This window comes from Plectropomus leopardus, chromosome 16 (genome assembly GCF_026936395.1).
Source record: "Plectropomus leopardus strain MGB_pleo_1.0 chromosome 16, ASM2693639v1, whole genome shotgun sequence".
In the NCBI taxonomy this organism is placed as follows: domain Eukaryota; kingdom Metazoa; phylum Chordata; class Actinopteri; order Perciformes; family Serranidae; genus Plectropomus; species Plectropomus leopardus.
In genome coordinates, this window is record NC_142191.1 from 29,602,673 (window position 1) to 29,627,449 (window position 24,777).

A 24,777-nucleotide genomic window follows, 5' to 3' on the forward strand; every position below is an offset into this window, starting at 1 on the left:
GGAGGCAAAGGATGATTATAAAGGGGCACGTCACCAATTGTACACTTACCCATTAGTTTTCTGTATTAGTGGTATTCATGCTCATGTGTAAATGTTCGGGTATGTTGGCTTCAGCTTCTTTGATCTTTTTCTATTTTTACATCTGTGTTTCGCAAAAACCCCAACTTTATGAACACAAAATACTGCTTTAATTGCCTCTTTTATAGATGTTTTGACACCCTTTAATAAACAATTTAAAGGCCCCTATACACTCAATTACTGTAAGAGAATTAGTTAACATCTCTTTTGTTGTACATAAAACATAGTAAGATTTATGTTGGATATTTAAAACAAGTTAAAATTATGCTGTAGCTGTAACCCAAATCAGTTCAAAAGGTAATAGTTGTACATAATTCATTATTTGAATACTACCTACATTAAGAATTCTCCATGGTCTAGGCAATTTAAATCAGTATTTGTGAAAATGAACTACTCTCGAAGACAGAAAGCAAAGATGTCTTAAACTTGTGATGTCTTTGTACTAAGTCTGGAGCTGCTCTACAGAAAATGAAAGGGAAATTAATTTTGTAAGTCCACAATGTTTATTTGCTATTTTATACCCAAATGAGCTCAGTCAAATACATACAATTGCATGGTCTTGAGCAAATGGCGCCTCATTTTTTAAATTTTAGCCATCTAGAAAAAGGCCTACTTAAACAAAACAATATATACATCAATTTAAGTGCGCATAAAATTTAGAATATTTTCATTACCTTACCTTGGTGTCAGGCAGCCTTTTTCAAAGGGGAATTAAGGCCACATTTAGACAAAAACGGCACTACTGAAAATTGAAAAGTTTTTCCTTTGCATTTAAAAAAGAATAAAAAAATATCTGTGTTGATATGACTACATTTCAAAAATGATCGTCATTTACACGGATCTGCAAAAACAACCAAAAACGCTGTAGTATGCATGCCAGACCATGCAGGGCCAGTAGTTCGCAGTGTAACTTTGTAATGATGCACAAAATGCAGCCATAGCATCACCTTTCTCTAAGGATCTGTGCATTGCCAGTTTACACTGTGACAAGGGTTGCATTTTCCAAAGATTACACCCTGGAACCTTGTTTTAAAAGTTTGCATTTTCAGGCCCCCAACATGCCATTGTCATATTACTTAAGGCTCATACTGCGACAAAAGTTTAACATTTTATGCAATAATCGAACTTTAAAGCAGCTATCTCAAACCACCACACTCCATTAACAAAAACAGTAATATATTTCTCACAACATGGGAGTTGCTGGTCTACTGCTGCCTGGAGCAGTTCGTGCCTAAAGTAAATCTGTAACAAAATGCCAAATATAACACACTTCAACTGATTTTAATGCCTTTATTACGACCCCCCCCATTCACAGCAGTATATTTGTTATCTTCTGTACTGGGTGAAGATGGTTTGTCAAAGATGCAACCAAAGCAAAACAAAGCATAAAATAAGCACAGCAGAAATGTCAAATAGGTCAGACCACTGTATTTAACTCTACATCTTAAATGTAACAGCTGAAAATGGTAATAGAAACAAACAAATTTGTGGATTTCACATACCTCCGCAACTGAAATCAACTGCCAGCAGTCAACGTATTCCCCAATTCATTGTATTTAGAACATTTTGAGACTTGAAGCATCACAAATTTGAGTTTTAACACTCTTTTCTATATTTTGGCTGAGTTAACATTTGCTAATATTTTTGGACTGTCTTAGACCATGTATGATTTTTAAAAATGGGCGTAGAACGCCTTTAAATATGAGTCACTATAAATATGAAATCAAGTCAAATCTCAGTTGAGCACAACTCAGTCAAAACAAGATATTTTAGCTCTGGCATTGCAGCTCTTAGAAACTGAAGAAAAGTAAAGATACAGACAGCTTCAAAGTCCCAGAATCTTCACCCACCTGACTGCTGATGTTGTGAAACTCAGAGCTGGAAGGGGAATTTGGAGATTTCGGGGTTCTATTAGGTGCTGTAATTAAATCAGAGAATGTATCTTTAAAGGTGCCTCACCATCAAGTAAGTGGTAAGAGCTGACTCTTGACATTTCACAAACTTTATTTCTTCTAAAAAGAACACATTTACTTTTTAAAGTCCCACACTTCTTTTTCTTTTTTTTTTACAAATGTCACAAATTGCTATAATGATTGACTCACCCGCAGTTCTCTGAGTGCTGTTGCCTGCTTTCCTGCCAACTCCCACTGAGGGAGTCCAACTGCGTCAAACCACTTGAAGCCGTTCCTTATTGTCGGACACTTGGCACATTTTGATTGATGGTGGAAGGCGAGTTAGTTCTGGCCTTAGGAGTCCTGTACGGTGCCCGGCGTTTAGTACCCACGGCATCAGGCCTAAACATTATTAAGATTCTCCGTAGCTCCAAAGCCGAGGCGTGCTGATTGAACAATCAGATGTTAGAAATGCTAAACAAGATGGCCGGACATTAAAGCGGCGTATGTGGTGTTTTGACGCTCTTGCTACTTGACAGACATCAATGTCAGAAATTTTTGCACTTTGTCAAGATGTCAGCAAACATCCTCCGGGGATGCAGGAAGAACGTTATTTGCATTTTTCCCAACAGTTTCAGTGTTTTGACACCTTTTCCCTCCATGACTCATTCTTGTCTGAGCAGTCCTGACAGAAATAGCTGATGAATATATGCAGAAACCTACACAGCGCCTTATCCAAACAATAAAGGAAGGGGAGCCAGGGGCTTGAATCAAAGTGTCCGCTGCACCGACTGTTCTCCTGGCATCGACTTTTAATGAACTCTGTGCTTAACTGCATGCATGATGCAGAGTGACAATAGATTAGGTTCGAAGACTCCGCAGAAAGATCTTTTCTATTATTTATCAGAGCTGTATAAATATAGCCTTTTGTTTACACACATGAGTAGCAGGGGAAATTAAGCTCAGGGCTGTTTTGGTCTGCACTGTGGTGTATCACGTCCTAAATACCTACAATGCAACCTTGACCTTGCAGCGCCAAAAAGGTTATCAGTAAAATGTTAAAATCAATTCTCAAACTTGCAGGTAGCCAGTAAAGGGAGACAAGGGCAGGTGTAATATGATCCCATCTCCCAAAGAGTTGGTCAAAAGCCGAGCTGCAGCGTTTAGCACTGACTGAAGGCAGGAGATTGTTTCCGACCGAGCCCAGTGAGAGGAGAGCTACTATAATCAAGCCAAGGCAAAATAAAAGTACCCTTTTCAGGATCAGAAAATCCAAGAAAAGGTCTGATTTTGGTAATGTGCCTGAGCTGAATAAATCAAGGCCTTTTTTTAAATGGCCATCAAGTGAAAGTTCAAAACATCCTTTGTTTTGGCTATTATCAGCAACAATGTAGGGACACGCTGCATAGATAGACAAAGGTTTACTTAAGCTACAAGCCAGACCTTACATTCACAATTCAAATATATTATCTTTACCATATGCTTGAAAGTCAAAACAGTTAAGCTACCAATAAATTCCTTCAAAACTGCTGTCAGATGGTCACATAGCTTTGGAAACCCCCTCACCACTCATCTTTCTTGTGTAAAACATGTATGAAAGTGTGACTGCTTATGCTTACTCTTCTGGACTTTGTTTACTGGTGTCTTTTTGTCCCCAGATCTTAGCAATCACACTAGACAATTAAATATTGCCATGACTGATAGAGATTAGTACTAAAGTCTGAGGTTCAGGGAGTTGGGGGCTAGGGTTAGGGTGGTATTAAAGAGGTTATTAAATACCTCACCACCAAAATGATCTGTATATATGTTACTTACTCACCTTGTGTTTTTCTCAAATGACTCCACCAGGATTGAACAATCAAAAAATGAGAAAATTTTTGATCATTTGAGGTAAATGGTAGCCGTGTTTTAAAACAGCAAAAGAATTAACAGACTCTGCTATCTGTCCAAATTAAGGATTGTTTTATGCAGGTTTTGATGAAAATGCATGTGTTTGATTAGTACTGAGCATTGCGGCATTCAAGAAAAACAAAAAAACAATGTTTTATTCACACATTCAAAGTAAGGGTGAGTAATTGATACACAAGTGATCATTTGTGGGGTCACGTATACCTTTTAAAGGCTTGTACTCTACAGTTTAAGGTTAGGGTGGCACTAAAGTCCAATACTAATAGATTAGAGGTTGGGATTAGTGTAACTAAAGAGTTTAGGGTTAGGATGATTCTAAATGCTGATACTAAAGACTTTTCCTCTTTTTTTTTGTATTCTCCAGGTCATAAAGGCGATAGAGGAAGGCTACCGTCTTCCAGCCCCTATGGACTGTCCACCTGGCTTGCATCAGCTAATGCTGGACTGCTGGCAGAAAGACAGAGCCGAACGTCCCAAATTCGACCAGATAGTCGGCATCCTTGATAAGATGATCCGCAACCCTAACACGTTGAAAACCCCAGTGGGAACATGTACAAGGTGAAGAAATAAAAAAAAAAAAAACAAGATGAAAAAAGTGGCTTTGCACAATAAAGAATCTGAACTTTTATATTTAGCCCATTAGTGGATGATCCAAAGTGTCCAGCGGATGATTTAGCCTCTGTAGTTCACAGATGAAAGATAAATCCCGGGGGATCGATACCCCAAAGCAGCTTCCATGGCTTTATGGTCAATAGCGGGGCTTTTAAATCAATCTCTGTAATGAGTTCCTGGTACTTTAAAGTGCAGTGGGAACTCCAGACCTCACTGTGACGTTTGTCAGATGCGTTCTATTTGCAGTCAGAACATACTTTCCCGAGGTGAGATCGGGAGGTTAGAGCTGGTTAAAAAGCACTCTGTTATATGAGGACTGTATGTAGTGAATGCATTCAGACTGAAAAGTTATCGACAAAAATAATTTTCAGAAGCAGAAAGCTGACATGCTGCATCTGTTTGGGAATTTGTTATTGATTGAAGACTCCAATCAGCTATTTCCCCCCCCCCTCTCGCAATTTACTGCACCGCTGGATGCTTTTGGTTGTCGCTTTGTCTCGTCTGCTGCTTGATTGTGTTTTCAGCGGAACGTTTCCTTTTCACATAAGACATAAACATCGCTCTGTGCTCATCCCACAGACCAATTAGTCCACTGTTAGATCAGAGCACACCAGACTTCACCGCTTTCCGCTCAGTGGGAGAGTGGCTGGAAGCCATCAAGATGGAGCGATACAGAGACAACTTCACAGCAGCTGGCTACAGTTCCCTGGAATCTGTGGCCAGGATGTCAATCGAGTAAGTAGATATGAAGCCCTCGAGTGGTTAAGCATCAGTAGAGAACATTAATACCAGCCACATTCAGACTGTGATCTCACCTACACTTCCCTTTATTCCAGTCTGAGTAAACAAATCTACTTTGGTGTATTTTGCAGGGTTTTGGTAGACTGCCATCCCCTCAGGTTTATGAGTTTTTGTGACTTTCCATTATTTTTAAATACTGGCCTGGGCCTTTACTTATTCATACTACAGAGTGAACCAGGCCTTCATTTTAAAGGAATAGTTTACCCCAAAATCCAAAATACATATTTTTCGTCTTAGATTGCTGTGTTGGAGGTATCAACCGCAGATATGTCTGCCTTCTCCCCCAATATAATGAAGCTAGATGGCACTTGGCTTGTGGTGCTCAAAGCACAAAAAAAAAAAGAAAATTTAAAAAACGTAACAAAAATGTCTCTTTCCAGAAATGATGACTTGGCTACTCAAGATAATCCACAGACATTGTTGTGAGCAGTTTCATGTAGGAACTACGTCTTTCTACCAAACTACAGCCGCCAACTGTATCACCGTGCAGAAGAAGTGTGCAGCTGCCAGCTCACTGAGCACCACCAAGCTAGCTAACGTTATGGCTCAGCTGAGGAGGATGCCTTAATGTTTACATCCCATGTTGCCATGAGCACGAGCCTCCCATCCATGAGTACATCAATGCATCCTTCTCACAACAGCTCATAAGATATCCTATGAATAAACACCCTACAAATGACATTGCATACTTAACATAAGCTTATGTGTACTTAAAGTTATGTTACAGAGGGTAGTTTTGGGCAAGTAAAGTTACTGTGGTTAGGATTAGGTAAGATGGTTTAGGAAAAAAAGCTTGGTAGGGAAATACCTTAAAATCACTTACAGTTCACTCAGAGCTCACATGGTTCCAAACAACAGTCTCCTGGGGAAAGTATTTGTTTTGTGACCCATTCGCCAACTCAACGTGGTTCCTTAAGGGACTGCTTTCTTCTTTAGTCCAATCAGGATATTTGTAACATGATCGAAGCCTTCCCAAATATAGGGCTATACAAAAATCACTAGCTTCCTTCTGCGTGGTGTTACAGCCGGTCGGTATAGTTCAAGAGAAGAAAATAGTTGCTACATGAAACTGCTCCAAACAAGGTCTGTGGATTATCTTGAGTAAGTGGGTCATGATTTCTGGAAAGAGACATTATGTTGGGTTTCTCAAATGTATTTTTTGGTGTTTTATGCACCACAAGCTGAGTGCCATCTAGTTCCATTATATTGGAGAGAAGGCAGACATTTCTGCAACCAACATCTCCAAGACTCTGCAACTCAAAAAAACATTTTAGATTTACGCCACAGGTAATAGGAAAAATGTGTATTTTGTTTTGGGTGTGAACTGTCCCTTTAACTTAAACACAGATAGAAAAAAAAAATATTGGAATCAAGTTTTAAGTTCTGCGTTCAAATTTATGGTGTCTCACAATTCCATATCAACATCCTCCACATCACACATCATAGTCGTCATGAACTTGTGTGAACTCTTTGCTGTTTATTGCATTCTTACCAGTTGAGAGCAGCCGAATATGAGCATCAGCCCAGATTGTGGCTTGCCCTTGTTACTCAAAACTTCCAGTGACCATCAGATGTCAACATTCGTCTCCGCTTCCCCATAAAATGCTCAAGGGTTGAAATAAACTTTCCCAAAAATTCTTCCCAAGAAAACTTTCAGATCCTACTTTTTTTTTTGCTATATCATCCTTGACATTGATGAGATTCATAAACAAGCGTGCTGCTGTGTTTAGCTGCCTCTTTTGTACCCTTTACTCCCAATAATGAAAAAGCCGCAGCTGTAAATCACGCTTGTTTTGCCCCCTCACTGTGGTCTGGTGCATTGATTGATGTGTTGTCCTGTCTCCCAGGGATGTGATGAGCTTGGGGATCACGCTGGTGGGCCATCAGAAAAAGATCATGAGCAGCATACAGACTATGAGAGCCCAGATGCTGCATCTCCACGGCACGGGCGTCCAGGTGTGACGAACTGCGACAGGCCTCGTGGGGCAGGGCGGAAAACACACAAAGACAGAACTTATCCGGAGCAGTGCCTGGGACGTAACCGGGATAATCGTCAAAGTTAACGGACATCTGTTATGTCTGACTCTTCCGGCTGTGTCTGGAGTGAAATCATTCCTTTGTTCCTCAGTGAAGGATTGTGGTCCGCCTCTTCAAAGGGCACTAAAGAGGAAAAGGGCAAAAAACAGCAACAAAAAAAGAAACTACCTGGATGACTTCCTTTTTTTCTTCTTTTCTTTTTGAAGCGCTTATGAACCCAACCACATATCAAATGGCGCATTGAACAGGAGTTTCTTTAACTTAACAACTGATTTAAGTGCACACCACAGCTATGGATTTCCTTTAAAATGAACAAATCTTGCGGTGGTTTTCCTTTTTTTCTGATTTGTTACTTTTCTTTGTGTCCGCCACAGTGACACGTTGTGGCCCATGCAGCAGCTGTTTTTTTTTTTTTTCTCTCGTATTTGGACTTGACAACAGGGTAAACTCTCTTTTATCCAAACGCAGAGGGAACTTCTAGACTCAAAGGTACTTTTTGTGCTGACACATGCTGGACTGTGTGAACTGTTTGCAGTGTTTTTCCCTTCATGTGTTGTTGAAGTGAAAATCCTTACGTGCTTGTTTGCGGCCTACGGAAGTGTGTTTCAACCTTTTTTTGTATTAAGGAATTTCCTGAAGAGTGCAACACTGAGGAGACGCAGGGGACGAAACGTTCTTCGAATCAACAGACTTTTATATCAGCGTAGCAATATCCTTTGTCTTAGTGTTCACTACAGGAAACGCAGAACCTGGTTTGTTGGGTAGAATGTTTCTGGAAGTTGAAATCGAAGCCACCACCGCAAATTGTTTTGCCATCATTTTGCCGAAAATATTGCACACAGTGTTTGTTTCGGTGCAAATACAATTTTTTTTAAGGGTGGATCCAAGAACGTCTTAGACGTAATACTGCCTTAAAATGTGTTAAGTATTGCCACTATTTTAGGCACTTCAATGGCAATGCTTCCTGGGTTCATTTAAAGGGTGGACAAGCTCCCTACTTTTTGTTTTCCTTGTAGTGTGATGTCTTTTTATCTGGAACTTGAACCGGTGAAATCAAGTGCAAGGTTTAATGCCACGAGTGACACAGTCGGCGAAGACGAGACGGACTAAACAGAGCAATAAATACCAGGTAGAAATGGTCCTCACCTGAGATTCTTAAGGTGCTAGGTTTTATCGCATGTGTGTGCTGAGACAAACCCTTCGGAACGATTCCAGAAAAAAGGAAAAGGAATGTACCTCTTTGACTTAAAAAACAGTTTTGAAAAGTGCTCGGGCTAGGGTTAGGGTTAGGCACAGACCCTAAACTGCCGTGCCAATTTATCGAATGAAATGATCATGTCACATTTTGCCGCTATGATATGCTAAACGTTTGATGGAAACCTAACATGGCATGGAAATGTCACACCAAGTGGCTGCGGAGATGAAAGAGGCGCCATTAGGAACACTAGAAAGGTTCCAATTAGCCACGCTGACATCATCTTCCGACTCACGAAGCACCGTCCAGAAATCAAAGAGCCTCCTTCAGGGTTCGGGTCTGAAAATTCAGGACCAAACGATGGAACTCGAGTCAGATCGTGCCGTTAAATCCCACCGTCCCGGCTCTGTAGGCAGCCATGCAGCTCTCCCGTTGTTTATTCATGCGTCTCCGCCGCTCATCCCCTCACAGGCGTAGATGTGACGGAACATGCATTAAAGTGTCTCTCAAGATTGCTCCTCTTTTCTTCCATACAGCTTTGTGTGGAGAACAGAGACGAGGGGCCTTTGCAAAAGACGTGCTAAAAGCCAATCAACCTATTCGGTGCCATCTGTCTCCACTTCAAATGCAAAAAAAAAAAAAAAAAATAGTTTCCATGTTGAGTATGTTTTAGTGCAGTATTCTTTGATAAGAAAATGCAGTTATTCAGCTGTCATGTAAAGAGGAGCGTTGTTCGGAGGGGAAAACCATTACAACCATACATTTTACTGCTGCTGTAACCGCAGATAAATCTATATTTTCAAAGCTACAGTCACTTCATTCAACTATATTCATCTCAAATGCAAAGAAAAAAAAGTAACAAAACCACATCAGAAATCATCAACCATGGGCTCACTGACAAGATGCAAAACCATTACTAGCTTTGTCCGTTCTCTCTATTATATTTCAAACTGCATCCACGTTAAGCTACATTAAAAACACATCTTTTTCTTTCCATATTGGTCTTATGTCCAGACTCCTCTGGTGTGGAGCCTTGAGAAAAGGCTCTCCTGGGTGGATAATACTGAAAGGTACAGGAAACAAGGACATTGTAAGCCTGCTTAGACACTATTGAATAGTCTGTCACCTATAAAGGGGGTAGCTATAATCCTGAAACAGACGTGCACAGCAGACAGTCATGGCTGCAAAGACGGATATGTCCACACACACACACACACTGTTTGCACACATAGTCGGTGAAGTCAAACATAATTGGGCTAGATTCAGATGGTCCGGTGGCTGATCTAACAATACGGGTGTTATGATTACCCTAATATTTTCTTCGTCAATCCATTGGTGTATAAAATAGTAAAAAGTGCCCATCACATGTTCTGAAAGCCCGGTATATATCCACAAAATTCCTAGTTTTGTCCAACTTACTGTCTGAAATCCAGAGATATTCAATTAGGACGAGAAAATGAGGCAAACATTCACATTAAAGTCGGAACCTGTGAATTTTTGACACTTTTAGCCTAAAGAATGATTGAAATATTTAGTTTCATTAGTTAATTTCAGCTTTACATTTTGTTTGCACTGTTGGATTTGAAATGCCATTTTGCAGGTAATGTCGACTAGCTACAATCAGAATACTATTTTTCCCTGTAACAGTACTATTGACTGACAACAGAAAAAAGAAGTAATTAAACAATACTTACTGTCGAGTTTGACTGTATTAAAGGAATACTTCACCCATAAAATGATCATTTGTATATCAGTTACTCCAATTGCGTTATGCTTAATTTATAACTTTTTTCTCGCATGCCTCCATGGTGAACAAATAATCCAAAAACTGAGAAAATTCTTAATGAATTAAAGTGTATCAGGGTCATGTTTAACTATTTCAGTGGAACGCTTGAGCAGAGTTTAAAGGCACGTGGTTGACCAGGTGCACTTCATCCCTGAAGCTGTTCATGTGGAATTTGTTTTTTAAATACTATTGTTATAGCAAAAATGCATGTGTTTGGTAAGAACTAAGCATACATCTAGATAAATGTTAGTCGAGTTATACTGCACAAGTTGTTTGAGAGTATGTTAACCGATGTGTTGATATAGTTTTTCTGCTGTTAAAATGGCCCCCATTAACTTCAATTCATCAAGAATTTTCTCAGTTTTTGGATTTTATTCACCATTGAGGCATGCCAGAAAAACAAAGTTTGGCTCACAAAATCAAGGTAACACAGGGTGAGTAACCAAGTAATATACTGATATACAAAAAATAATTTTGAGGGTGAAGTATCCCTTTAAAAAACTTCTGATCACAGAAACCCAGAGATTTAATCAATCTGTGCTATTGGGGTTTTTTTGTTTTTGTTTTTATCAGATTGAATCTGTAATTCATAGTTCCACCAATAGACTCCATTTCCTGATTTTCTGTCGTCCAGCTGCTTTGTGAGGACAGACATCTTAACAAAAATTAAAAGAAAAAGCTAATGTGGATGCTTTCATTTTTACATGTATTTTCAAAATTATCCGACTTAGCGTGGATGTACGCATTGATCCATTTTCACTGTGGGACTCACCTTTGTGAGGAGACACCAGGAATTAGCCCTGACCAGCTCTGAGCCCCTGTGTCACACACACCCTCCCTTTATCCATACAGCAGAGCTCAGCAATTGGGCCTTGGCCAGACCTTTGAATTGAATACAGGCATAAAGTCATTTAGTCAGCACAAAACTCCCCAGTTCACAGGCAGCACTCTCTCTCACCATCCACCCCCCCCATCCCCCACCCCCTGCTCTGATTTTAAAACCAGGGCCCCTGGAGGCCCCTCACACCCCAGGGTAGAATGCCTCAGTCCCCTTTTTCCTGTGCTGGGGAAACAGCAGTTTGAGCCAAATTGAGATTAAGGCCAGGATACAATCGATCCAACATCCAAATCACCTGTAACCTTCACCATGAAAAGTCACTTTACTGTCTGTTCCAGCTTATTTCATCCCATTTTTAAACTTCAGGTTGCTCAACTCTTGACAAGAATAGGTTTGTTGTGGCTCTATTTCAGCAAAAACACAAAAAATAATACAAAATTTAAAAATATTAAAAAAAAAAAAAGTAGAGGGTTGGTTGGAATCAGGAATAGCCGATAGAGTATGACGTTATTTTTCAAATCTTGTTGGTTCAGCAGTTGGAAATTAGTTTCACCGCTTTGTCGAGGTGGTGGATAATTCCAAAGAGTGCAGCACTGTTGATTGTGTCAGAGAGACGAGACTTTGAGGGAATCTTTGTATATGTTCTAATTGTAAAACTTGTACATTTTATTTATATTGTTTTTTTACACATATTACTCAGTAGAGAGCTCTGAATACATTGAAAATGCACTATATTTTTCTATCTCGCAGATGAATTATTGTCACCCACAAGATTTCAGTTGTACATATTTTTTTTTCATTTAGGACCAAAGACAGCTGATAGGATTTCCATCTTTTCTTTTGACTTTGTTTTGATTTTGCCTTTGTTTTAGGTTGTTGTACAGTAATACAAATTGTCAATTTATTATTTATTTTTCTGTGATGAAAGTATTCAGAATATTCACTGGTCAAAAGTATTTTCCCCAACAGCAGAACTGTAAGATCATTTAATTAGACAATTTCTTGTTACATAGACAATTCTTTTTGCTTTGTAACCTTTGTAATAGACTGTACATATATTTTTGGAAATATAATACAATCTCTATAGAAGTTTGGGTTGTCCCTTGTGTTTTTTTTATCATTACCCTAACTCATTTTAATACACAAGTGTTAAGTAGACATTCATGAAAGTTTTGGTTATTAGTAAACTACATCCAGTGCCAGACCTAGCACATTCATTGCCCTGGGCAACCCCCCTGCCAACCGTCAAATGCCAGCCCCTGCCCCTCTGCCCACCATCAAATTATTATTGTTCTTTATGATAAATGTATTTATTACAATCAAGAACAAAAACTAATGAGAAATCAAGGTTTTGAAGGTAACCATGTTTCTGTGAATTCCTGGATGACTGAAACAAAATGGATATGTCGCTTCGCTCTACGTGCGGGTCAAGACCTAATATAAACAAAATCATGCGAGTGACATGTAGCTGTTGTTATCAACTTACTTTTAGGAGATACCTCTGCCATAGGCTCAAAAGGTGACTTTCTGAAGGTTTGCAGGACCGGAGGCAGGTCCCATTCTGTGGCACGCTTAACCCTGGAGAGCGGTGGGGACGACACTGAGCTACGCCAGTGCATAATCCTTGCACTGTGCAAAACTGTCACCCTATAATGCACAACAACTGACCTTACACTAATTCAAGCATGGTTCACAGAAATAGCTGCCACGTGTACCTTTAAGAGTGCAGCGGCCCAGCCTGCCTTGATATGATACTGCAAGTATCATAGTACTTCCTGCAGAAGGCGGGGCACTCGGTCTATACCCCCGGCCCTTCAACAGAAGACAATAATGTCCAACAGTTGTCATACGCCAACCTTGTGGGACCTTTGCACCCTTGCAAGTTTTGCCTGTGGGTGAACTACAATAGCCAAATTCTTTGCTTGTTGTTTGTGTGGGTGAACAACACAAACCATGAGTTACTTTAAAGAGGCGGTCTTCTTCTCATTAGTGCCAATAAAGCCAGGAAAGCAATGCAGGAATTGGAATCTTCCAAACATGCTTCCAGTGCTTTATGGGGAGGGAAATTAATTCAACACATTTGGTGGAAAAGATACACCCAGTGCACACTAAACAGATAGTAATGGTCATGGTATGGCCCAGGACAGACAGTGGTTACAGTCAATAAAGAGACAAAGTTTCATTTACAATCTCCTGTCTGAAAGTTAAAAACTTACCAGCCATTCTCACTACACCGACCTCTACACCCTCCTTTCTGCTTTACTAGATAAAGGTCCCACTACTTCCTGTGTTGCAACTAAATACTTAGACTTGAAGTAAATTGTGAGATGCGAATCATATAGACATAAGTACTCAGGATATTTGGCTGGCTATGGGAAGATAACCGTAGCAAATATGGATTATGTATCCATATTTATTTGTTTCTTGGAATTGATCTCTTCTCATCAATGTCTTGTCTATCATAGTTCACAGATATATTTCATCCCCATAATAAACAAAATGAACACTAATCTTGATACAGTGTGTTTTCCATTCTTGTTCCTTTTGAATAGACTTACAGCTTCCATTGAGGTTTATGTGTGCGTGTGCCTGTAAGACTGTGTGGACATGCTTGCAGCTTGTTTGTACATGCATACATGCTAAGACAGCCAGAACTATCCAAACAGTCCTCCAAACTTCCCTGTTTTGTACTTTAATCTTCTTGAAATTCCAGTTCTTTGAAGGAGCTTGAATAGAGCTCACTCGATGACGTCTTTGAGCAGTTTTAGTATTTATTTTGGTAAGTCCGGTAGTGGCTCAACATGCTGTCTCCAATTCTGCTCAGCTGTCTGAGTGAATTTGGTTTTCCCATCAATTTGGAATCCTTCCATGTGTTTCTCTCTGGCAATTCCTCGCTTTCCATTAACTCAAAATGCACAGTCATATCCGGCTTTTGACGACATACTATAACCTGACGTTTTTGGGTAATTTTTGGTGACATACTATACTATGACGTTTTTGAGTAATTTCGGTGGTTTTTGGTTACATACTATACTACGGCGTTTTTGGATGATTATTGATGACATAATATACGAACATGTTTTTGTGCCATTTTGGACCATTATTGATGACATACTATACTATGACCTTTTAGTGCCCTTGTGGGTCATTTTTGATGACATGCTAATACTATGACGTTTTAGTGCCATTTTAGGCCATTTTTGATGCCATGCTATAGGATGAAGTTTTTGGGTCATTTTGGATAATATACTCTATTATGATGTTTCTGGGTAATTTTTGTAGACATATTATGCCATGACGTTTTTGTGCTATTTTGAGCCATTTTTGATGACATACTAAACTATGACATTTTTGGGCCCTTTTTGATGCCATACTATACTGTAATGTTTTTGGGCCACATTGATAACATACTATACTATGACTTTTTGGTGTCCTTGTGGGTCATTTTTGACTACATACTATACTATGATATTTTTGGGTCATTTTTGACGACATACTATACTAAAATGTTTTTGGGCCATTTTAAATGGCATACCATGATATAATGTTTATGTGTCATTTTTGTCATTTTTGATGAAAAACGTCAAATGGCCCAAAAACAACATATTGTAGTTCGTAGAGACACACCATAGTAATCAATGTCAAAAAAAAGGGTCAGAAACATCATAATTCAGCATGTCGAAAAAAAGGCCGGAAACGCCATAGCATAGTATGTTGAATAACTTTCATAAATTTCATGGCTGAATACAACATAGTGCTCTGTAGAGATGTGTCATCCAAAACAACATGATTTAGCATGTGGAAAAAAACACAATAGTATAGTGCGTTGAAAAACGTCAAGTTTTTACGTGGGGGGGATGGAATGTGAAATTTTGACGTCATAAATATGGCTGAAAACAACATATAGCTTGCAGGACCATGTCATAGTGTACAAAGTGGAAAAAAGGCCCAAAACATCATAATTTAGCATGTCAAAAAAATGACCAAAAACAACATATTATAGCCTGTTGAAATGTGTCATCATACACACAGTTGAAAAAAAAGGCCAAAAATATATAATATATATAAAATCATAGCTTATAGAGACACGTCATAGTATACAATATTAAATCAAAGGTCAAAAACTTCATAATTTATCCTGTCGAAAAATGGTAAATAGTTGTTTCCAAATGTTGAAGTGTCATTGTAAAGCATGATTAAAAGAAGTTTTTAGCATGGCGTGTTGAAAAAATGGTCCAAAAAGTCAATTTTTAAAGTGTTTTAAATAGTATGTGGAGAAAAGCCATACTATCGCATCTGGAAATATGCTCCAAAAACTTCTCATTCCAAATGTTGAAAATGTCACATTTTAGGTAGGATGCGAACCCAAAAATCAGAAACACAAAAAGGGAGCCAGAAGTACAAACAAAAAGCGAGCTTTAATGCTGAAGAAAATCCACAAACAAACAACAGGTGACCAAAAATACAAAGAACAAATTCAAACATAAGCAAAAACTAAAATGAAACAATCCAGTTTGATGAAAAGCACTCGGGTGAAACACAGGGCAGGAACACTGCTGGGAGAACAGGAATAAAGCGGCAGGGGGAACAGGATCAAAGCGAGAAAGACAGACAAACTGACCAAGGAGAAATGGATTCACAGGTAAATATACAGAGAGGAACTAATCAAGACAATGACACACAGCTGGGTGGGTGGACACAGAAGCAGGAGGGAAACACAGGGATTGGTTAACTAAAAGAAGTGTGACTGGGAACACTAGGCTGGAGCAAACGAGACTTGAACAGAAACAGGTGTGCAGGGGAGACTGACAGGGAAGGACAGATAAAACTGATCACACAGGTGAAACAAATCAGGGAAACAGAGACAGAGGGACACAGAATCAGGAAACACAGATGCTGCATTCCAAAAGTCGTTCCACTTGCCCTCCCTCACTTCCCCTCGGCCCTTGGTGGTACGTTACAGCTGACGTCGCATGGAGGCCACTCAGAAAGCCGAGGGAAAGCTGGCGGGGGACTGAAATTAAACTCCCCCTGCGTTCCAATACCCATACTACAATATTATTTAGTATGGCAGAAAAAGGATGTATGTGCCAATATGAAGTATGTGAAATGCAGTATGCCAAAAATACCAGGATGTCCGACTACATCTGGCTGCATTTTGCAGTATGCAAGCCAGCATGCTTTTCTGGCTATTCTCACCCACAATCCACCGTGCAGCTGCAGCTCCGTTACATATTGAAAGGTGGATGAAAGTTGACAGAAGCCGCAATGATTAATGACTGCATCCAAGGGACCGATGACCAGTCACATGGTAATAATAGTAATATATATTGTTTAAGTGAACATAAAAAATCATACATGAAAAAAACAGTGACAGAGAAATGCATATGTAGGATAATAAAATGAATATATAATGTTAGAATCCATGATGTATGCAGTTATAACTTATATATAACTAAAAAGTAACAATAGCAGAGCTCTCAGGTTAACCTCTGTCTCTGTTGAGTTTGGCAAATGGCGATTTGTTTTATCTCCATAGTAACAGTTATATGAGAAAGAGGGTCAAAGTTCAGGGTGCAGTATTATGAAGAAGTAGTATGTCCTGATTGTGTGCATACAGCAAGCAACAGTGCATACTTTGCAAGGGCACCCATAGTACTTACTAAAAGTAAAAAGAAAAAGTATGTGATTCGGAAATACAGAAATCACACAAGCCAAACAGAACAAATATTTATAAATATTAGCCTAGCTGCAATTAATTATATGACAGTTTTCAATAAGCAACTCTCTGCTAATAGATGAGTGGATTTTTATATGTGTAAGCCGACCTGTACAGACTAGTGAGATATGTTCACTTCAGTTTTTCAGACTATTGAAATGGCCCTTAAGATGGCGGTGGGGATTCCTCCGAGGGCAAGTGCCAAGGGGAAGTGAACGAGGGCATGTTGAACGACTTTTTGAACGTAGCCAGAGACAAGGAGAGAGAGACACAGAGAAAAAGGGTAGTCAACACACGGAGTAAAAATACAAAATAAAACAGGAAATAGAACATCAGTAACTAGAAACAAGGAAAAACTAGAACACAGAAAACCCCAAAACAAAGTCTACAGAATAACAAATCCCCCAAACCGTGACATAAAAGAGTCATAGTATAGCATGTTTAAGTTTTTTTTACTCATGGTATGTTTAAAAAACAGCCCAAAAGTCAATATTTAAAGTGTTTTAAAGCCATACTATAGCATGTCGAAAAATGGTCAAAAAAGTGATCGCTCCAAATGTTAAAAAAAAGTCATGGTACAGCATGTTGAATGACGTTGTATGACGTTTCTGTACCATTTTGAGCCATTTTTGAGGACATACTATGCTATGACGTTATTTTGACATTTTGGGCCTTTTTTGCCAACATACCATAGTACCCCGCTTTGGGGTAATTTTTGACGACATATTGAACTATGACATTTTTTGGCCATTTTTGATGACATATGATACTATGACATTTTAACGCCATTTGGGGCCATTATTGAGGACATACTATACTATGACGTTTTTGGATCATTTTTGCCAGCATACTATAGTATGACCTTTTTTTGCCATTTTGTGTCATTTTTGAAGACATAATATCTCACCAACAATCACAGCTGTAAATGCACCTTGCGGTTATCTCCACCCTTTGTCCAAATATGACTTCAATTCTGGCTGTAAAAATGCAAGATAGCAATGGCCAAAATGACAAACTCACGACTTCAAAATGGAAGTCCACCAACCAAAGGGTGATATAAAAGTAGCTATGTTAATTATTTAATACAGTGTATGACCTCTGCTTTGTTTTCATTGATACAAGAACTATTTGACCCAAAGCATAAATCTTATTTCCTAATATTTGGACCCCCCCAATTTGCAGCATGTCTATTCAGTGTTTCTGATACCCAAAAAGAGCATGAAAACAGGTGAATGGAAACATTTTCTTTGCTGCATTCACATAATAATGGGATGGTTGGCTAATTTGTGTTAAGGACATTTAAAGAGAGCTTATGCAAACCCATCATCAAAGACAAGAGCCTATCATTCATCCAAGGTCATGTGCATTATTTGTTATCTCTGAGGCTTGAACACCTGCACATCTTAGCAGGTAGTGAGAGGTATATAAACTTTGATCATAAATATTTCAGCAATACTCTGAGCAGGTTCAATACAAAGAGGGTTTTCTGTTGTATTTTATCTCTTCAGCCCTTCTGTTTTTATGCAGTCAGAATTTGATCATGGCAGAAATGATTCTTGTCTATTTCTTAAAAGTGGTCTTTCCGTTATTACTTCGGGTCCAGCATGTAATAATATTCTGCTTACATACATCAAGAGTAATGCTACCTCTGTGTCAGTGTCACTACATTTAGATTTACATCCATTAACTTGGTAAAAAAAAATAAATAAATAAATAAAAAATAATAATAATAATGATAATTACCTTTTGTGGCATTACCCCCTGTGGAAACCCAGAAATGTCTTTGTGTCTAATGTACAAAAAAAAAAAAAAAAAGATTTTCATGACACTATCCTGACTAGAAATGCTGCTAAGTCTTGTAAAAAAAAAAAAAAAAAAACTACTAAAAAAAAACAAAACAATAGCTTTTGGTGCTGCTATCCTGGCTGAAAATGTAGCTACATCTCAGTAAATAACACTTTTCTCCAGTACTAGAAACACAGTCATGGTTTAATAAAAAACAAACAAACAAAAAAAAAACTTTTTGAGACACTATCTGTGGTGGAAACACAAAGACAAGTGCTCTTTGAGACCCAACCCCCGCTCGAAACACAGTGATATTCTGATTTAAAAAAAACCAAAAAAACAAACTGCTTTTCAAGGCGCTATTTTCAGTGAAAGCACAGTGATATCTTGAGGTACTTTCCCAGCAGGAAAACAGCAATGTTTTGGTAAAAAACAACCACTTTCATGGTACTATCCCCGGTGGAAAGACAGTGTTGGTTTGCTAAGAGAACACTCTTGACAGGTGTTTCACCAAGGTATCATGCATTCCACCATCCCCTCCACCTCCCAATGACAATGTCCGGTCATACACCATGTCACTTTAGAAATGCTAATGATAAATACAAGACTGGCAAATCTATGGCTTGCAGAAGCTTAGGATGCAAACATTGGCCTCTGGTGACTGGGCTGGTTTCATTCACTCTGTCTTCCCTCAATTAATTTTTTTCCAATTTACTTAATGTTGTCGCTATTTCTTCCAGCATCAGAAACCTGTTGGTAATGACAAAGGCGGTCCAAGCTAATCAGCTCTTGAAGAGGTTCGACCCACCTATGGTGGAGATATGAAGCCTACATAACCATTGCAGGTGTGGATGCCATAATCTCTTAACAAAGAAGTATAAACCAATATTTAGTTTATTGCAGATAAATATCACAATTGTTTCTAATACAATTGTTATCTTATCAGCTCTCCGTAATGGATCACATATTGGATCTTTGTATATCAGAGTACAAAATGTCTTCATCTACATCTCTCCAATGCACTGATGTACTGCCACAGAAAAACAGTGGAACCTGGCAGACTGCCAGAGGAAGATAACAGGGAAAGAAATCATTTGTATTTGGCGTTTCTGCAATAATCCCGAGCCCCGCTTCACCGTTATTACAGTATCTGACATTTTGCATCTAATATAGAAGTCAAATGGGGATATGGAGATGAATGGTTTTAAACTGTGTAAATTGATTAGGAGGAACGTGCAGGCCTGACTAATGGTTTACCTGTTGGACTCCACAGGGAAAACAGATCATGACCCATTTAGAAAACAAAAGGCTCGTGCTTTTCACAGTTCAGGTGTGTCCTTTGGGGAAATATAATGTGGTATTTACAGATGCAACAAAGTAGACTTTTCACGGCTAATCTGTTGCTGTTGTCTTGAAGAAAAATAGAGGTGATTTCTGGGGAAAGGGGCCCTGTATCCTAAAAAGGTGTTGGTGCTTCATCAAAAGTTTAGCCATTGACTTGCCTGTAGGAAAAGAGCATCAATCCATTCTCATTATGCTTTGGGTATTGTTCAAAGTTTCTAATTCCAAAGATTTGTTGTTCTCTGACCAAGCTGTAAATACAGTTCTTGTTTTTGCATGTTTCAAAATTGAAGAAAACTCCCAGTTTCTGGACAATGTCCTTAGAAATGTGTGTGTGGTGCTTATCATTGACATGTTTGCCATTTCAAGTCCAAGTTGCAGGTCAGAATTTCATACGAGTGCAGATGGATGTATGATTTACAAAATAATAAAACATAAAAGAGAGTGACGGATCAGTCAAAACAGCACTATACACGCCAAGTTCAACTTATTCATTATCATATGCGCAAGAAATACAGAGAAGCAGTCATTGGCAATGGAAATCTTGGATCTCAGGCAAAAGTAATCATTAATAGTTATTAAAAAAATCATGCCAGTAAAATGAGAATCTATTGCATAAATCAATGCAAGTTAAAATATAGAGTTAACACTCTCGTCTCGATCAAGACTTGGTCTCAGTTAACCCTTTAACGTCCTGCTTAACCGTTTGGTAGAGAACATTTTAAGTGTGAAATAATGTGTTGGATTCAACTCAACCTGATGAAGCTATGGCTATAATTCAGTTTAAGTTTGTTGTTAAAAAAAATCCACTAGATGATGCCTTGTCTCTAAAAAGTCTGCCGTTTTTATTCACCTCCTACAGGAAGTTTATAACAACAAGAAATTATATTACTTTGATTTTTTTTCAACATTTCTGAGATGTTTTCAAAGCACTGTAATGGTAAATATGCATGGAAATAATATTGCCACTGGTAATACCACTAATTCAATAGTCAAAAATTAATATTGTTACCTGTTAGTATGCCAACATATTAAAAGCATTTGTGCAGTTAAATAATTTATCATTTTGATTTTGTCTCTGGAATGGCCATCGCAACCATTTGGTAAAGGTCTAAAAAAAGGTTTAAAAAAAAGAACACATACATAGATTTTTGATATTATATCCCCATGGACATAGAAATTGCAATAAAAGAAAAAAAAAGAATCCCATTGCTTTTTTTTTCTTGAGTGAGAACTTAACTACAGCACAGACTGGTTCTGTCCGGCCATGTTCTGAACTGACGCAATCCAGCAGCGTTCCACGCGTACATGAAAGGTCTCCCTTTTGCATTGCACACTTAGGCCAAAAGCGCCAACAAATCACATTTTAAGTGCAATGTATTTATTACAGTAAGGGACATCAAATCCCAACTATTTCTCTCTTTAACTTCCACCACCCAGCTACCCATCAGAACTGTTTTTTTCTCTGCCTGCAGCCGTGAGGATGATGAGGTGCTTCTTGATTCGGAAAACAGCCGAACTTTGCCTCTATTTCTCCTTTATTGTTATGTGTAATCCTGAGTGAAAAGCTGTTGAGGCTCCATGTGTCAGATGTCAAAAAAAATCTGAAAATCAAACATCGTCTCTGGGTTTAATCTTCTCTCTGGTTTCATCATTAGGAGGGTAAACATCATATTTTTAGCACAAAGTACCCGCGTTCCTCTGAAGCTGCTCTGGATTGACAAATCAGGATAAACAATTATGGCGGAGGTAATTAAGAACCCTGAGTGACAGTTACAAGGGCATCTGAAAAGTAGCTCGGTTTTATGAAAATATAAAAGTGAATATAAAAGCAGCACTCTGAAAAAAGGCTGGTGATCATCACATTGATTGAATGAATTCCTTTGTGGAAGAAAACACAATAAATATCAGTATTCAAGATTTAGTCAAGCTTTTTTTTTTTCATCCTCTCTGAAAACCTTAAGTGGAGAACCTGTCTATTTAATCTATTGAATCAATATTAATATTTAGAGTTGTTGTTTTTTGGAATGTTATTGAGGTGAACTTTTATATTCCAACATTACAACACAGCATATCTCTTTCACTTGTCCATTAAAGGGTCAGTTTGCCTGAATTTCAAAAAACGTACAAAGTCTTTTTCCAGTTACCTAGTGATATCTCTTTGTGTAGACCTATATATTATGATTGCAGTTATTCTGGGCAGATATTTATCTTCTGAAGATTTCTTCCTCCACCTCAGTGACATGGGGATGAATATAATTTCCTTGCACTTCTATCAGTATGAGAAAAGCATTTTTAAAAAACCCTTCTGCAATATTTCTTTCCAAATCAGTACACAAAATAATGGAAGTGAATGGATAAATGACAAACTGCACTGTCTGTTTTCTTCTTTTTTTCTCTCTGTTGAAAAAAATACTGTCCACAGTGTGTTCAGTTCACCTCCATTGTGTTAAAGTTGAGGAACAGTGATATCAAGGACAAAAGTCCCTCAGATGTCAGATTTTTTTCTTAAAATGTTGAATCAAGCTAAGAAAATATCCTGAACTCATTGTCAAGGGAGGCCAGGCAGTAATATCAGTAAATACTACTGTTAATTATCCAGGTTGTACTTTAGATAATCATACAGGAAGCACGAAGACAGAAGATTACTGGTCATAAAAGCAGCCCTACTAGTGACAAAATAATAATTCTCAATCCCATTGCCAAACGAGAATGCCGAATTGGACAATTCTACAAAACCTGTGATTATACTCAATCACGTTTCTTTGCATCCATTAAAAAGATCTTTGCCTTTTACGATATCTGCATGTGGCATAACTACGGAAGTCTGGAGGGGCAAGTGAGGAAAAAATCTCTCAATAAATCTCTTGATCCATTTTTTACATCTGATCTGAAGAAGAGGAGAAAACATTTGGCAGGATATTCCTTCCAAGTTTCATAAAGGAAATGTCTTCAAAGTATGTCCATCAACATCAATAAACAAGAACAACATGTTTCCTGCATGCATCATCCATCTATGCATATCTGTCTGTAGTGGTAAGAGCAAAATGTAACAAATTGAGCCCTCGCTATAGTGGCATTTATCTGTGTTGGAAAAAGTCTGAAGAGGAGGAGGAGAATGTGGACGCAGGAGGCAAACTTGGCACACCAATTTTGCAACGAAAGCTCAAATTAAGAATTAGGATCTACTAGCATTTAGCAGAGTGGCACTGATCAGTGCGTCATTTCATGCTGCATTTCTATTGGTTGGTTAATAGACATAGGTAGTCACTGCAGTCACAATGTGCAATGGTCAGCAAAAATTTCTGACACTGTCCAAATTTTATCCCAGGCTGTCTTTGATCGCACGACTGTGACAGTCATCCTTGAAACTCTGACCACCGTTTTGAAGCCACGACCAAAAATATCACCACATTTCTTCCATGTTGATCATCTTTTGTCAGGGACAACCCAAAATTGCACAGTGTATATTGGACTAAAGAGGGATGTTAAAATCTTGTTAACAACATGAGTGTTAAATAGAATCTAAGGTCTATCTATTCATCATAGATAGACTAAAAATATAACTTTACCTGGGGGAAAACTTGCATAAATTAGATATTGTTATTCATAAAGCATAGTATAAGTACACCACAAGTTGATTACAATCATTTGTTCCTGGCAGATTAAAGGATAATGTGTTTCCAATGCAAATCCGACCGCCATACCTTGACAAACACCGCATTCACCATTTTGCTTTATTCCCTGAAACTAAATCTCATCTTGATTAAGTGTTGCAGCTACAGTCCGATTCATCACATGTCTGTATTCAGAGTGTCTCAGGATGCTCTGGGCTGATTGAGAGTGGCCCGGCCTGCTTGGATTCATGGGGTCCTTTTATGGCCGGGGCCCTGTGGCACCTTCCTGCAGTAAGTATTTAAGGAGGCAGTAAAATATGGTTTCCCCCCGCTATGGTCCGCAATCCCCAAGGTAGATGATCAGTTTCACAGGCTGGCAAATGCCTCTGTGGGAGAGGTTGATGGATTTGGCAGATACAATGGTTTCTTCAAAGACACGGTGGAGCAGAATGAGTGATGGTGCTGCTGCCATTAGCGCGCTGCTCGCTGAGAGGAGCTCGGCTCTGCTTCCAGTTCAGGAGAGGCTCATTAAAAAAATCCACCACATAAACTAATGCACTACATGGAAATCTTATTACTGCACATAGATTCTGTAATAATCATGACCAGAACCAATATGTAAATCAGTTAAGTGTTTTTACCCTGTCACATTTTAATTACATGTAAGGCTGTTGTTTGTGTTACTGCCATGCTATTTTTAGCTCATTGTTTGAGTGTATTTTATTATTTACATCTTTGCATATACACTTCATGTCTCATACTTTACTTTTTGAATTTTATGTTGGTTTGTTTTTTTCTTCTTTGTTCTTGATTTTGAATGTTTCTTTTTAAAATGTGCATTAACATAAATATTATTTGATAAAATAAAACCAAACCAGACATATTTTTTCCAAACCATAAAATTCAAATGGTTATCTATATGCTTTAATATAATGGGAGGTTTATTTTTATGTTCTTTCTCTTATCAAAGCTTTTTTCTAATTTAATCAAATCCACACAGAGTAAATCTGGGGCCAAATTGTATTCCTTTGAAAAAAAAAAGTGCAGATGTATTGTACAGGGAGTGAGAGAAATAGAGGGTTAAAGGGGGCCCGCGAGTTTGTTTTGCCCTTGGGCCTGGAAATAGTTAAACCCGCCCCTGGAGATACTAGCATGGAATACAGATATT

At 38.5% G+C, this 24,777-nt stretch overlaps 1 protein-coding gene across 7 annotated transcripts in view; it reads left to right on the plus strand.

The window, feature by feature from the left end:
- epha7 (eph receptor A7) overlaps positions 1 to 12,236 on the plus strand; it is a 114,244-nt gene extending 102,008 nt beyond the window's left edge. For all 7 annotated transcript variants that reach the window (XM_088089581.1, XM_088089585.1, XM_088089582.1 and 4 more), the window contains exons 15-17: positions 4,243 to 4,436; positions 5,070 to 5,225; positions 7,139 to 12,236. In XM_088089581.1, the coding sequence (XP_087945707.1) occupies positions 4,243 to 4,436; positions 5,070 to 5,225; positions 7,139 to 7,253 (465 nt within the window). In that variant the 3' untranslated portion in view covers positions 7,254 to 12,236. The remainder of the gene's footprint in view (positions 1 to 4,242; positions 4,437 to 5,069; positions 5,226 to 7,138) is intronic.
- The last annotated feature ends 12,541 nt before the right edge of the window (positions 12,237 to 24,777 follow it).